This window comes from Pristis pectinata, chromosome 16, assembly GCF_009764475.1.
Source record: "Pristis pectinata isolate sPriPec2 chromosome 16, sPriPec2.1.pri, whole genome shotgun sequence".
In the NCBI taxonomy this organism is placed as follows: Eukaryota; Metazoa; Chordata; class Chondrichthyes; order Rhinopristiformes; family Pristidae; genus Pristis; species Pristis pectinata.
In genome coordinates this window covers 39,062,089-39,078,519 of record NC_067420.1, presented here as the reverse complement: position 1 = coordinate 39,078,519, position 16,431 = coordinate 39,062,089, and the positions used below count along the sequence as shown (strand labels likewise).

The 16,431-nt window shown below is 46.5% G+C and overlaps 1 protein-coding gene across 6 annotated transcripts in view; it reads left to right on the top strand.

The window, feature by feature from the left end:
* LOC127578717 (protein CBFA2T1-like) overlaps positions 1 to 16,431 on the top strand; it is a 161,206-nt gene that overhangs the window by 67,452 nt on the left and 77,323 nt on the right. Inside the window, exon 1 of one of the 6 annotated variants that reach the window (XM_052031082.1) lies at positions 11,488 to 11,532. The exons of the other annotated variants lie outside the window; for them this stretch is intronic. Within the exon in view, the coding sequence (XP_051887042.1) occupies positions 11,514 to 11,532 (19 nt within the window). The 5' untranslated portion in view covers positions 11,488 to 11,513. Of the gene's footprint in view, positions 1 to 11,487; positions 11,533 to 16,431 lie in introns of those variants that run through there. 6 annotated transcript variants of the gene reach the window in all.

Below are 16,431 nucleotides of genomic sequence, written 5' to 3'. Positions count from 1 at the left end.
ATGGGCTAAATGGCCTTGCATCATTCTCTGATTTGGTATTCTATTGGTGGCCCAGGTGGCACCTGTCAGGACTGGAGGGTTGATCTTCTTGAGTATGGTGGAGAGCACAGTAGTAGTGACATCAGTATAACTTCTCTGAGAATAGAAACCTCGTCTAGGTTTCCTCATTGAGCCCAGTTTGTGATCCTTGCCGTTTTAAGTGTGAGGCGCTCAACTGAATCACCTCTGCAGTAACATTGTTTTACTCTTTGAATTCTGTTCTTTCGGGAGTCCAGCTTTTAATCGCACCAACATTGGCCCAAGCTCCGGAATTCTCTCCTCCTTTAAGACATTCCTTTAAACTTATCTCATTCACCTGAGCTGATAATCTCCTTTTGGGATTCAGCACGGGATCTTGTTCAGAAACGTTCCTGTGAAGTGCTTTGGAGCATTGGACCAAGTTCAGGCTTCTTGTGGACGTAAGCTGCTGTTGCCTTTATTGGGGTCTGCACCACTCCATTGCTGTGGTGTCCCCCAGCTTGACGATAATCTTTCTGGATTTTTCCCATTGGCTGACAGCTGATAGTGGGTGGGGCTTGATGGGCTGCGGGTGTGTTGATGGGGAGGGAGGAAGCATTTTGCAAAGTGCAACTTTGCAATAGAAAGATCTCAGGGAATTAAATGATCTTTCCCTGTTTTGTGTGTTTTGTACTTTGCTTTTCATCCTTTGAGTGAAGAAGCAGTTTGCTTCTATCATCTGCAACCCTTCACGCATCACCTCCCAGCCTCCTTCGCTATTTCCACTCTTCCCTCGCCCATCTGCCTATCATCTTTCCTCACCTGGATCGATCTATCACCTGACAGCTCTTGCTCCATCCCTTCCCGTCACCCTCTTCATACTGGCTACCTCCCCTCGATCTTTCAGTGCAGATGAAGGGTCTCGACCCGAAACGTCGACTGTCCATTTCCCTCCAAAGATGCGGCCTGACCCGCTGAGTTCCTCCAGTGTTTTGTTTGTCGAAGCAGTATGCTAAAAATCATTTTTTTTTTAACGGTTCCCTAAATTAAACCTGTGAGCTCTGAACCCATTCTACCGGACAAAACTGACTTATCCTGAAAGGAAAATTGCAAAGTTACCATTAGGACAAGATGAGGCCCCCAATCTAATGAGGATCAGGCTATCGTGACTGAACGTAATTATCCCCACTCCTGGTCCAACCCTGCAGTCGTATAATCTCCCAGGAGATGGAAAACATTCACAGTGAAAAAACCAGGACCAAAAAAGGGAAAGAACAATCCTGGAAAATTCTGGTCAAATCATTCCCAGAGATCACATGGTCCAAATGCCATCAATAAAAGAATCTAGGATCAATCCCTTTGATTTAACAGGCACCTCCCATTAAATTATAACACTTTGGGTGTGGTTTGAATGCTCTAATGCAAAGACAGATTTTAAACTATTTCACAGAAGTTTCGGTTAAAACTATTCTGTCCCTTAAAATGTTTTTGCATAACATGTGGTTAGAGTAAGTCATTCAAAGAAGGGATCAGTTCCACCGTGCTCCCATGGAGGAGTGTCAGTGAGCTGCTCACTGGGGTAATCCCATTCAAGTCTAATCCTGTTTTCAGTTGATTTCCGTGCTTTTATTTTCCTTCCAGCATCCCTTATCTTTCCCAAGAGTAGAAATATGGGCAAGGCTACTTCAAGAGGAAGAGCATCAGTGTTTAAAACTCCCAACATTCTAGCCCCAGGCTGCAATCAGCTGACGGACATCCTCAGGTGTCAAGGCATATATAGGGTAGAGAGAGTATATTTCCCAGCGTAGAAATGTCACACACTAGAGGACATAGCTTTAAGGTGAGAGGGTGGTGGGTGCCTGGAATGTGCAGCCAGGGGTGGAGGTGGAAGCAGACACTGTAGTGGTGTTTAAGAGGCATTTAGACAGGCACATGAACATGCAGGGAATGGAGGAATATGGATTGTGTGCAGGAAGATAGATGTAGTTTAATTTGGCATCATGGTCAGCACAGACATCATGGGCCGAAGGGCCTGTTCCTGTGCTGTACTGTTCTATATAAGGATAGACAGCTGGGTGACACATTGGCACAGCTAGTGGAGCCTCTGCCTCACAGCGCCAGAGACCTGGGTTCAATCCTGACCTCTGGTGCTGTCTATGTTCTCCCTGTGACCGTGTGGGTTTCCTCCAGGTGATCCGGTTTTCTCCCACATCCCAAAGACCCGCTGGTTGGTAGATTGATTAACTGCTGTAAGTTCCCCTGTTGTGTGGGTGAGTGGTAGAATACAGGGGGAAGTGATGAGAATGTGGGAAAAATAGTGTAGCAGTTAGCGTAACACTATTACGGTGCCGGCGACCCAGGTTCAATTCCGGCCGCTGTCTGTAAGGAGTTTGTACATTCTCCCCGTGTCTGCGTGGGTTTCCTCCGGGTGCTCCGGTTTCCTCCCTCATTCCGAAGACATACGGGTTAGGAAGTTGTGGGCATGCTATGTTGACGCCGGAAGCGTGGTGACACTTGTGGGCTGCCCCCAGAACACTCTACGCAAAAGGTGCATTTCACTGTGTTTCGATGTACATGTGACTAATAAAGATATCTTAATCTTAAAATGGGATCACTGTAAATATGTGGTTAATGGCCGGCACGGACTTTGTGGGCCGAAGGGCCGGTTTCTGTGCTGTAGCTCTGTATAACTCTATGGCAGATGTGTGCAGGTGGCAGGGACTCTCTCACACTACTGAACTGTGCCTTGATCTGTTTCATTACACACAGTCATGGTTACGTCACTCGCTGGAACCCACATCCACAGTTGCATTGTTAAGATCCCCTGGCATCTTTCCCAGGACCAGAGAGAGAGGAGAAGCCAAATGCCATTCTCTTCACTAAATGGGGCTTCTCCTAGCAGTACTGAAAGCAGAACTAATTATAGGGTTAATTACGAAGCACTTCTTCACTCCTGCACTGGGGTGTCAGCCTGGATTTTTTTTTGAGCTGATATCTTTGGAGTGCAACTTAAACCCACAACCTTCTGACTCAGGCAAGAGCACTGCCCACTGAGCCACAACTATTTTTGTTCTTTTGGCTGGGGATGGTTGCAGTAAATTTCCCGAGCTAGGACATCTGTTGTAAAAAGTAAATAGGACCCAGGAGGTTAGAAAGCAGTGGGTTTGTTTATGATCTGGCAACTGGAATATCTGAGGCCGGGGACTGAGTAAAACGTGTCGACCATGGTCTAGCACTGATAGGAATAAACACAGCAATCAGCCCACTGACCAAGAGCACCAACATCTGGGTGTGAATCATCAGTGTGCGGTTAATGTCTTCCCTCAGAGTGGCTGATGACCAGACTGGTTGGTCCATCTGAAGGAAAAAGGATGTCTCACTGAGCTCAGAATTTGGCATTGACATTGGGGAGATTGGTATTGGTATTGGTTTATTATTGTCACTTGTACCGAGGTACAGTGAAAAACTTGTCTTGCATACCGACCGTACAGATCAATTCATTACACAGTGCAATTACATTGAGTTAGTACAGAGTGCATTGATGTAGTACAGGTAAAAATAATAACAGTACAGAGTAAAGTGTCACAGCTACAGAGAAAGTGCAGTGCAATAAGTTGCAAGGTCACAACAAGGTAGATTGTTAAGTGATAGTCCATCTCGTTGTATAAGGGAACCGTTCAATAGTCTTATCACAGTGGGATAGAAGCTGTCCTTAAGCCTGGTGGAACGTGCCCTCAGGCTCCTGTATAGATACCAACCTATTCGTTACTCTTCCAGTTCTGAGAGATCTATCACCCATCCTCAGCCCCACAAGAGCCGACTGTGTCAGGTTGGGCTTGACCCTGTTGTATATTCTGCTGGAGCGCTGGGGTCAGGCATAGGATCCTCTTCTTGACCAGCCCAACAAATGCGCAGCACAGACAGTCTGTCCTCCTCTGCCTTTCTGCAAATGCCTCCATCTTGAATTGGGAATGGAAAGAGCTCGGAGCCCTTGAGATGGGTGGAGCAGGAATTGGCCGTGGTTGGGTCGGGATTGAACTTTACTGCTGGGTGGAACTCTGACAGCACTTTTCCTTCTGTACTGAGGAGGCTGGTAGTCCAACGCTGTACTGAGAGAGTGCTGCACTGTCAGGCGCGATGGTACACCAAGGCCCGATACAACCCATTGGGTGTGCTAAGTATAACACCCTCCCTTTCCCCTGCAGCTATCCAGGAACCTGGTCAATATTTGCCTTTCAACCAACGTCCTATAAGGACTGTTTGTTTATTCGTCAACATCACCAACAGATTATTTGGTGGTCTTAATACTGCTACAACTGCAAGGCTGTAGAACCTTCTTCTTATTTGACTTGCATTATGGGCTTTCATTGGCGGAGTAGTTTGAACCACAGCTCATGGTTCTTGACCCAGAAAGGAAGTAGGGTTCTGGGGCATAGGTTCTGGACTGGAGCCATGCGGCTGGAAGGCCTCTTTCCATGCTGTACGTTCTATCAGAAGTCTGCAAACTGAAGGCAGTGTCTGCCACAAGGTGTTGGGAGGGATCCACCAAACTTACATGATTGGCCTCAGTCTTCCTGAGGCGAATAAGCGAACGTCCCTCTTCCGTGGAATGTGTGTCACGCAGATCCTGGACTCTCCAGGTTTGTAGTTCCCAGTTATTCTCTCCCTGGGATCCGCATAAAATTCCTGAAAGGGGGAATGTGAGCTCTGATTTGGAGCCCCGCCTCGGATCTCCTGAGTTCACCGCTCAGGCACGTTTGGGTGCATGCGAGCCAACCAAGCGCGCTGACAGCATTTATCTGAAGGCATGCGTTTGGTCGGGATGAAGTACTTGCAACAATAAATCCATGGAATTTTCACAACAGCGAGCAAAGGGAGTGGCCTGAGACCCATTTCTGTAGAATAAGCAAATTCCAGGTTCTACCTGACCTTACCCGTTCCAATCTCTTGGAGGAATCTGCTCCACTTCCGTCTTCATTTCCAGTGGTGCAGTTTCTAAGTTGCTGGTTTGTGAGCAAGCTCAGCCTCGGAGAGACTTCTGTTGGTTGTTCTCCTCGGTTCTGTGGCCAGACTGGTGCATTGAATGTCTGCAGTCAACACTGGCCCACAGATCAAGTCGAGTTTATTGTCATGTGCACAAGTACGGTGAGGTACAGGTACAATGCAGCTGCATCACGGACACATAGATTCAGACAGCACACAGAACAAATTATACATAAATTATATAAGACAGTGAAGAAGAACACTGTACAAACAAGACATAAGTGCAAAATCACAATTAGAAACAAGTCCATGGTAGTGCAAGAGGTGGTCCGTGGTGTTCCGTTGCTGAGGTAGGGTTAGGGTTGTGCAGGTGGGTTCAAGAACCTGATGGTTGTAGGAAAGTAGCTGTTCCTGAACCTGGTGGTGTGGGACTTCAGGCTTCTATACCTCCTGCCCGACGGTAGAAGCGAGAAGAGGGCATTGCCCGGATGGTGGGGATCCTCGAGGCCTTCTTGCCTCGTAGATGCTTTTGATGGTGGGGAGACCTAAGCCAAATAAATTTTAGATGGATTGGAGTCGTATTATGAATGGATGTAAGGCAACAACATTTATTTACCAGCCAAATGGCCATCTTGGTTCAGGAGGTTCTGACAATGGGAGATATGGGGTGAGTTAGATGTTGTGTTTTTATAATTTTCTGCTTATTGAAGGCTGAGAAGTGGACACATTATGGGGGCAAGTTTACAATGGCAGCTCCCATCCTGGGAGTCAAATTAAAACACTGAGGCAACATCTAATGGACAGGAAACAGTTTTTGCCCTTTCATTTCATGTTGTGTGCTTCCCTTTCTTTCTTTACGTCTCTCTTCCTCTTTAGAAAAAAAATGCAAACCCTCTTTATCTCTTTATACAAACAGAGCTCGTTATGTGAACTGCTCATTGACTGAAGCTTGCTCGTTTGAAATAATCTTAGCAGTTTGGGTAATTGAAATATAAAAGAATTAGCAACACTAATTTCATGGGCACGTCGCCAATTGTGACATCTGCAGTGATTCCTGGTGTCTTCCACCCCCCACCTCCCCTCCTGCCATCCCCTCGTATCAAAGGCAAACATTTTTACAGTCAAAACTGTTGGCTCAGATTTGGCCGGAACACAAAACCAGCACCGAGTCTGTTGGGTTGCCGCAGCCCATCACCTCTGCCCACCTGCCTGCTGGGTAACTTTGACAACCAAGTTAGTCAGATGGCTCGGGGCTGTGCAGCAAAGGTTTCCACAGCCCTACGGTAGATTGGATGCAATGGAAACCCTCGGGAAGAGGGAGAGTGCGTGAGTGGTGTGCAAAGAGAACGAGATGTACAAGTGAGAATTGAAAGGCCTGCTGAGGCTTCTGTCTGACTAATGTATTAACAACACACACATTCTGTTGAGCCACCTGGGCAGGATTTTGTATGAAAAAGACATTAAAGCATTAACCCTTGAGTTTCCTACATGTTTTTAGAACTTTTCTGTCTTTTCATGATTTATGGCCTTCAAGCTAAGATACGTCAGTGCTGGGGAATTTTCCACATTGCTCTCAGCTATAACCAACATCAACTTTAACATAGTAAATTATCCCCAGGTGTTTCACTGGAGGGTTGTCAAACAACGTTTGACAGAGCCGTGGAGATATTCTGACAGGTGGTTGAAAGTTTGTTCAGAAGGGTATGAGAAAGATGGAAAGATTTATGGGTTGCTCATGATCTTAGCTGAATGCAGAGTCACCAGGGTTGGAGCAGCGGAAAGCTTGGGTGTAAAAGGAGGCTGATGGCAGAGGAATGTAGTGCTCTTTTGCAGCTCGTCTGTAGCTCCACAGGAGACACAGAAGAGACTGCAGATGCTGGAATCTGGAGCAACACACAAAGTGCTGGAGGAACTCAGCAGGTCAGGCAGCATCTGTGGAGGGAAGTGGACAGCTGATGTTCAGTTGGATGTGTCGGCTGGTGGGGTGGTAGGTAGGACCAGGGGAACTCGGGCCCTGTTCCGCCTGGGGAGGGGATGTTGGATGTGTAGGCTGGTGGGGTGGTAGGTAGGACCAGGGGAACTCAGGGCCTATTCTGCCTGGGGCGGGGGGGGTGGGGGGGGAAAGATTCCCAGGCAGAATAGCTCCAGCACCACTTGCCACTTCTCCAATCTTCAGCCTGATCCCAGCTCCAGTCCTTCAGCATGACCCAGACCTCCTGATCCCGATCTAGATGAACGTTTGCCTTGATTCCCTTAAATGTCCAGAAATCCATCAATCTCCGTTTTTGAATAACCTCAACAACTGACCCTTCACAGGAGCAGCAAACAATCTGCTAGAGGAATTCGAGCAGCATCTGTGGAGGGTTTTAGGTCGAGACCTTACATCAGGACTGACAGTGGAGAGAGAACGTAGCCAGTGTAAAGAGGAGAGGGCGAGGGATGATACAGGGGCCAGTAGGTGATTGGTGGACTGAGGAGGGCTGAAGGATGATGGGCAGGTGGAGCCAGCTGGGAGAGGGGGAAGGGTGGAGTTGGGAGACAGGTAGGTAGATGATAGGTAGAGGCAGACATAGAAGATAAAAAGGCTGATGGAGCCAGGTGGTAGGTGGAGGGTGAAGGTGGAAACAGCTCGGAGGGTACTGGAATCTGATAAGTAAGGAAGGTGATGGGGGAACCATTAGGGGCGAGGGGAAGGGCAGGGAAACCAGATGGGGGAGGGCTTCTGGTGGATGAAGTGCGTGGGTTGTAGGTGGATGGAACCATGAGGGGGAGGGGGATGAAAATGGGTGATGGGGGGGCTGGAGGGAGGGGTGTAGGAGAGGGGACAAAGGTGGGGGGACTGAAGGTGGGTCAGAAGGAGAGAGGGGTGGGGGTTGGGGAGGGAACGGTAACCTGAAATTGGAACATTCAGTGTTCATACCATTGGGTTGTAGACTACCCAGGTGGAATGTGAGGGGTTATTCCTCGTTCACAGGTCGGTGGCGTGGAGAATTCCTAAGATTCACCACCCTCTGAAGAAACATGTGCTCATAGCAGTGGTAAGTGGTCTGCCCCTTATTCTGAGACCGTGACCCCTGGTTCTAGACTCTCCTGAAGGGGAAATGTTCTCTCTGCATCCACCCTGTAAGAATTCCATAAGCTTCAATGAGATTATCTCTCATTCTTCTCAAACCTGCCATCTCAGGAACCAAGTTAGCAAGTCTTCCTCTATGGCAAGGCTATCCTTCTTTAATGAAATGAAAATCCAAAAAAAAACTGCAGATGCTGGAAATCTGAAATAAAAACAGAAAATGCTGCAAACACACAGCCAGTCAGTCAGCATCTGTGGAAAGAGAAGCAGAGTTCATGTTTCAGATCAGTGATCCTTCATCAGAAGGATCTCTGACCTGTTTCACTTTCCACAGATGCTGCCTGACCTGCTGAGTGTTTCTGGCATTTTCTGTATTTATTTTGTCCTTTTTAAGTTAAGGGGACCAAAACTGTGCACAATACTCCAGGTGTGGTCGCCGGAAGGTTCTATGCAATTGTACCCCTGCCCTGAATCTCCATGTACTCCAACTTTGCTGATAAGCCTGTCATGTGGCACCTTATCAGAAGTCTTTGCAAATCCGTGTACATCAACTGCATTACTCTCTCATTGACTATCAAAGCACTCTGTCAAATTGGGTAAATGTTCTTTGTCATTAACAAATCCCTATTGGCCCCTTAGTTAAGTCAAAGTCAAGTTTATTGTCATCTGCACAAGTACATTTATGCACACTTGCAATAAAAAACTTACTTACAGCAGCATCACAGGCACATAGCATCAGGTAAACAACAATCACATAAATTATACACGATTTTTACAAGGAAGTACAACTTGAACAGAAAAAAGTCAATTTTAGTGCAAAGTGATCAAAGTGGTCATAGTGTTGCTATACTGTGATTAGGGTTGTATCAGTTGCTTCAAGAACCGAATGGTTGAAGGGAAGTAGCTATTCCTGAACCTGTTGGTGTGGGACTTAAGGTTCTGTACCTCCTGCCCGATGATAGCAGCGAGAAGATGGCATGGCCCGGATGGTGGGGATCTTTGATGATGGATGTTGCCTTCTTGAGGCAGCGCCTCCTGTAGATACTACCGATGGTGGGGAGGGATGTGCCCGTGATGTATTGGGCTGAGTCCACTACTCACTGCAGCTTCTTGTGTTCCTGCACATTCGAATTGCCATCCCAGACCGTGATGTAACCAGTCAGGATACCTACAATAGTTCATCTGTCGAAGTTTGTTAGAGTGTTCAGTGACAAGTCGAACTGGCACCCATTGTCTACACTGGTGAAGAGTCAGGTAGACAGTCGGATGGACAATCGTCAGTGGGGAAAGAGCAAGGGAATAGGACTGATGGGATTGCTCTACCTGGAACTGGCATAGACTAGATGGTCTGAATGGCTTTGCCAATTCTATGAGTCTGTGGAGTTGACCTGCCCCAATGCTGCTTCCTCAAGGTCTTTCAGCAGTGGGGAGCGGGGGAATGGGGGTAAATGGGAAAAGAGCAGTGCTTTGGAGTGGGAGTGTAACTTGATTGACCAGCAAATTGAGAGCCTGAGTCAAACAAGTCCCATCCCAGCCACTTCAGGACAAAAATTTAGGTTGTCCCTGCTGAGCGTGGCTGAGGGAGAGCTACACTGCCAGAGGTGTAGCACTACCTAAGTCCCTGTGCCCTCTGTTGAGTAGGCTTGGAAGGCACCATGGCATTATTTCAAAGAATAGAGTCAGTTAACCCTTAGAGTCGAGTCAGTTAACCCCTAGAGTCCTGGCCAATAATTATGCCTTGGTTCACGTCACGCAAAGTAACAATTACCTAGATGTTATCCCATCCAAATTTACAGGATCTTGCTGTTCACAAATCGGTTGCTGTGTTTCCTACATTATAACAGTCACCACACTTCAAAAATATTTGCTTTGTTTCAGGATGTCCTGAAAGGGTTGTGAAATATGCCCTGGAGATGTAAGTCCTTATTTCTCGTTCGTGTGTGTTTCCTCCTTCCATTTCTAGCCCCTCTTCCTTCATACTAACAGCTCGACGGGGTGTGTGCATCACATGTCAGTGTTTGACTTTTGGCATCTGTTAGGTTAATGAGAGGGTTTTACCAAGCCTGTTTATTGGTGGGTGTGGGGGCTCACTGTGGGGATACCCACAACAGATTCTGTGCCAGTATTAAGTCACAGATGCCCTCCCCTGGATTGTTGCCCAGCTATTGGTAATTGGGAATGTGTGTGTGTGTGTGTGTGTGTGTGTGTGTGAGAGAGAGAGAGGGAGATGAAATTAGATCATTCAAGATATGAGGTCGTATCTTGACACCTACTTTGTTCAGTGGCTGTGCCAACTGTATTTCCAGCTGATGTATACTGGGTGCATGCTGTGATGTGTGTGTCAGGGGTGGTGTATGTGTGTTGTGATGTGGGGTTGTTTTGTGCTTGTGTGCATTAGAACACATGTGCCTATTGTATGTGGCGTGGGACTGAGTATTTGTATGTTTGCTAGGGCGCAGATACTTGTGTTCTGTGAATCTGTTTAGTTTGTGTATGCTGGGGTACGTATTGTGTGTTGTGAGGCAGTGGGTCGTGTGTGTGCATCTGTCTGTCTGAGGCAGGAGAGGGAGATGTTCGGTTCTGTCCTCAGACCCACCTGTGGGGATTGTGTAGCTGTTCCTTAGTCTCACCTTGCTCCACTTTGAACCCAGGAGGATAATTGTTCTGCCTTGTCTTGGCTCTTGAGGTGGTAATTAAGGAGGGTTTCGCCCCTCCTCCACCACCCCTCCATCTCTACACCTCCATCTCTCCATCCCTCCAACTTCACCTCCACCCATTCGCTCAAAGGCTCCCTCATCTTCTTGTTACAGGTCCGCGGCATTGTTAAAGCTGTTTATTAACTCCTTTCAGGTTCACCTTTTCTGATTCATGTCCCCTTCCGGCACTGTGAAGGGCCTGTTCTCACATGGAGGTCATACCAAGAGGCACTGTTCAGTCTGCCCGGGTCTCAGGTCTGCTGAGGTATCTCCATTTCATGATGACCAGATGGGGTTGCTGTTTAGGGTCCTTCCAGTGCCCCAGCAGCAAGCTGCTAGTGGTATCAGTCTGGTGAACCTTTGTTGAGCTCCCTCTATGCCAAGCACATTCTTTCTTAGGCAAAGAGACCAGTGTAGTCTCACCAAGACCCTGCCTAACTGTTGTAAGACATCCTTCTGCACCAGTAAGACAAGCTTCTGTGCCAGCTCAAGATGTGACCATGAGGAAGGGTCCCTGGATCTCCCAAGGCCCAAGCCCAGTAAGGATGCACAAAGTTTGGCACTGGTTGCTTTAGTGCAGCTGGTGATGACTTTCAGTTGCCCTTCCTCGCTGGGTGATTCTGTTTACACAGGGCAGTGCTCCTGGACTGAGCCAGCCCACACAGCACCAGAGTCACTCTTTCAAAGTTATGCAGCAGAACCAGTAACAAAACCACACACGGGCCTGAGGCCTCTGTGTTTCTTTTGCAAGAGAGAAGTGAACCGAAATGGTGCAAGTCCCTCAAGGTAAAATTTACATAGGCATAGAACATAGAACAGTACAGCACAGGAACAGGCCCTTCGGCCCACAATGTTGTGCCAAGCTAATTAAACAGCAAACTAAACAAATCCCTTCTGCCTACACAAGGTCCATATTCCTCCATTCCCTGCACATTCATGTGTCTATCTAAAATGCCTCTATCGTATTTGCCTCCATTACCGTCCCTGGTCACACTTTCCAGGCACCCACCACTTTCAGTGTGAAAATACTTGCCCCCACATCTCCTTTGCACTTATCCCCTCTCACCTTAAATGCATGCCCTCTAGTATTAGAGATTTCGACCATGGGAAACGACTGGCTGCCGATCTATGTCTCTCATAATTTTATAACTTTCCATCAGGTCTCCCCTCAGCCTCCGACACTACAGAGAAAGCAACCCAAATTTGCCCAACCTCTATTATAGCAGATGCCCTCTATTCCAAGCAGCATCCTGGTGAACCTCTTGTGCACACTCTCCAAAGCCTCCACATCCTCCCTATAATGAGGCGACCGGAATCCAGGATCCTATCCTTCAGCTGAGGCTTAAGGACCCATCCTTCAAGCAACTGGCTTGGGAAACTTGAAAATCCTCGTGTTGGGAAAACTCGCATTCTTCCCAAGTGACTCAGTTTAACTGGAGCTTAGCAGATGTCTCTATTTCAGACAAGAGGATAAAATAACGTGAGCCTGCCAATCGTAAAATTTATATCCAGGCTCCAGGCCTGCAGCAGAAATGAGTGGACTGGAACTGAGGGACGAATTGAAAGCAAATTGTTTGTTATTTCTGCAGGTCTGGGAGAGATTGCGATACGGTGAATGCTTTGGAATGTAAGTGGGTGAATGTGCAAGTGGGGATGGTGTGAATCACCTGCAGTGGGGCCCAGCTGTCTGTCGGCACTCTGTCATTCTTCAGGAAATGGACTGGGTTCAAGCCACCTGATTTACCTCCAGGGAAAAGTGCCTGAAATTCTGCACACCCTTCACGGATAAAAGCGTTCTTTAGCAAGTCATTTCCCATCGTTTTATTCCAGTTTACTTATTTTACCCACTCCTGGATTACTAGGTCTCCCAGGGTGAAATTAGGGCTTCTTAAGTAGCTCAGAGTAAAGCCACTGAGTGTGCTTCCACTGTCACTAGTATCTTGCATTTGTACATTGCCTTTAATCCTGAGGAGCAATAGTCAAACTAAAGAAGTACTGAGTCAGGGAAGAGGTGACCCAAAGCTCAATCCAAGAGGCAGGATCTAATAAGCATCTTAACAGGGGAGACCATGGTAGAGGGAATGGGCAGGAAATCCCAAAGGTTGGGACCCAAATGCCTAAAGGCGTGGTCATCAGATACCTTTGAAAAAGCGAATTTATCTGGCTCCATATAAGAGTTGCAAGGACCAAGCATGGTCCCTGTGATGTGCTTGTTAAAGACAGACTTGCATTTACATAGCACCTTTCACTTCCCTTTCCGCACATCCCAGGATATTTTCACAGCCAGTTAAGTCTTTTGCAGCATTGTCACTGCAGTAGGAATCACTGTAGCCACTTTTCACATAGAAAGCTCCCAGTTAGAGCAGTGTGAGAAATGTAAACTGTGACAATTCAGCTCCTTGGCAGATTAGATGTGGAGAGGTTGTTTGCTCTTGTGGGAGAATCTAGAATGAGAGGTCACGGTTTAAAAATAAGGGGGTCACCCATTTAAGACCAAATATTTTTCTCTCAGAGTGTCTTTTGAACCCCTTGCTCAAAGAACACCAGGCACAGAACCTTCGAATACTATAAGACAGAGGTAAATAGATTCTTGATGAGTAATGGGAGAAAGGTTACTTGGGGAGACAAGGAAACATAGTTAAGGCTAGCTATGATCGTATTGAATGGAGGAGCAGGATTAAGGGGCTGAGTGGTCTATTCCTACTCCTAAGCGATATGCTTGTAAGTACATGCATTGCAGCTCAGGAGAATGGCGGCAGCATTCTGCTTCCTTAATGGTTAGCCTTAGCCACTGCATAAACTGCAACCCATGTACAATATTCTTATAACAGAAATAACATTGTTATAGTGAATATAATAACAGAACAATAACAGCACTTTTAATTTACAGATAGCTTGGTTTTCAGAAATGTTAATTGGAGTAATAGAATCAGGCAACATGGAAACAGGCCATTGAGTCCAACTTGTCCATGCCAGCCAATCCGTGTTAACCCCATCTTCCAGCACTTGGTCCATAGCCTTCTAAGCCTAGGTGTCCATCTAGAAATACTGTCAGCAGTCCAGCTTGAAGCACTCTCTCGGGCAGTGCATTCCAGGTACTCACCACTCTCTGGGTGAAGGAGGTCCCCCTCATATCCACTCTAAATCTCTTCCCCCTTACCCTAAAACTATGTCCTCTAGTTTTATCCACTCTGATATGGGGAAACGTTTCTTGCAGTCTACTTTATCCATACCCCTCATAATTTTATATACCTCAGTCATGTCCCCTCTTAATTTCCTCTGCTCCAGGGAGAACAGACCTATCTTCTCTAGTCTATTCATAGTAGAACTGCTCCATCCCAAGGAACATACTGGTGAATCTCCTCTGCACCATCTCCAGTGCAGTCACATCCTTCCTATAGTGTGGTGACCAGAACTGCACGCAGTACTCGAGCTGAGGTCCAGTCAAGGTTTTATAAAGTTGGAGCATAACCTCCCTTCTGTATTCATTGTCCCGACTAGTGAAGGCCAGTATCCCATATGCCTTCCTAACCATGTTATCTATTTGAGATGCCACCTTCAAGGATCTAAGATCCCTCTGTTCCTCCATTCACCCTCTTATCTAGCCTCATTGGTGCTCCCAAAATGCATTACCTCACATTTATTTGGATTAAACTCCATCTGCTGTCTTTCAGCCCATTTCACCAACGCATCGCTATCTCCCTGCAGCCTAAGGCTACCTTCCACACAACCAACAACTCTGCCAGTCTTTGCGTTATTCCTGAACTTATCCACATCCAAGTCATCCACTTAATATCAGCCAGACCGCCAGGAAGAACTCTCTTATTCTTATTCTTTAGAAAGAGTTACACAGGATCTTCCACGAACCGTGAGAGAGCAGATAAAGTCTCAGTTTAACAACTTGTCTGCAAGACGGCACCTGTGACAGGGCTGTACGACCATAGAAATGTTAGACTAGATTTTTATGTTTGCTTCTAAGGAGTGGGACTTGAAGCCAGAGCAGTCTGACTTGGAGACGTGTGCTAATGACTGGTCTCTAGCTGGGAGTTAATACTGTTATAAATATATCGCTCAAAGCTGCTTTTTCTTCCCGTCACTTCCCTTGGGAAAGTAGCACCAGCCTTTAACCTGCCTCTCCCGATTCAGACTGAAAATAAATATTGATCAGAAATGAAATCAGGACATTCTGGAAATATTCGGCAGGTCAGGCAGTATCTATGGAGAGAGAAAGAGAGTTAACATTTCAGGTCGATGACCTTTTGCCAGTATGGGCCAGCTTGAAAGGCTGGTTATTGTTGAATGCAGTGTTGAGTCCTGAGGTGGGATGTGCCCCTTGGGCTTACAGTGAAGGAGAAAGGCCCACAGGTCAGAGTGGGATGGAGAACTAAAGTGTCGACAACTGGAAGCTTAGGGTCATCAAAAACAGACAGAAAGAAATACTCTGCAAAGTGGTCACTCAATCTGCTTTCCAACCCGCTCTTCAGGCCAAACCCTAACGCCAATCTTCAGCTAAAACTGAGAAAGCAGATGGTCTGGTCTTTACTACACTGCTGTTTGAGGGAGCTTGCTGTGAAAGGATTGGCTTCTTTTCAGCATTTCCTCACCATGTTTCATTGCAACATAGAAAAATAGAGCAGGAATAGACCATTTGGCCCTACAAGCCTGGTTTGTCATTGAATATGGTCATGGCTGATCCTCAATACCATGTTTCTGCTCTCTCTCCATTACCCGTTGATGCCTTTTGTTTCAAGAAGTCGATCTTTTTTAAATACATTCAGCAACTTGGCCTCCACAGAATCCTCTGATAGAAAATCCCAAAGGTTGGCCATCCTCTATGTGATGAAACTTCTCCTTATCTTAGTCCTAAAGGTCTTTCCTGGGATCTAATTCTAGACCTCACAGCCTGGATAAACATCCCTGCATCCAACCTGTTGAGTCTTGTCAAAAATTAGTAAATTAAGTTAGTAATTGGTTTATTATTGTCATCTGTACCAAGGTACAGTGAAAAGCTTTTGTTTGCGTGCCATCCAGACAGATCATTCCATACATAAATACATCGAGGTAGTACAAAAGGGAAAAAAAACCAGAATGCAGAATGTAGTGTTACAGTTGCAGAGAAAGTGCAGTGCAGGTAGGCAAGTTGAATGCAAGGGCCACAACGAGGTATTGGTTTATTATTGTCACTTGTACTGAGGTGCAGTGAAAAACTTGTCTTGCATACCGATCGTACAGGTCAATTCATTACACCGTGCAGTTACATTGAGTTAGTACAGAGTGCATTGAGGTAGTACAGGTTAAAACAATAACAGTACAGAGTAAAGTGTCACAGCTACAGAGGAAGTGCAGTGCAGGTAGACAATAAGGTGCAAGGTCACAACAAGGTAGATTGTGAGGTCAAGAGTCCATCTCATTGTATGAGGGAACCGTTCAATAGTCTTATCACAGTGGGATAGAAGCTGTCCTTGAACCTGGTGGTATGTGCCCTCAGGTTCCTGTATCTTCTGCCTGATCAAGAGTTTAACAGCATATAAATTTCAATGAGATCTCCTCTCATTTTTCTGTAGTCCAGTGAATAACCCAATCTCTTCTCATATGACAGTTCTGCCATCCTAAATAAGACCAAAACAGCACACAATATTCCATGTGCGGCCTTAACAAGGCCCCTGTATCATGGTAGCAAGACAC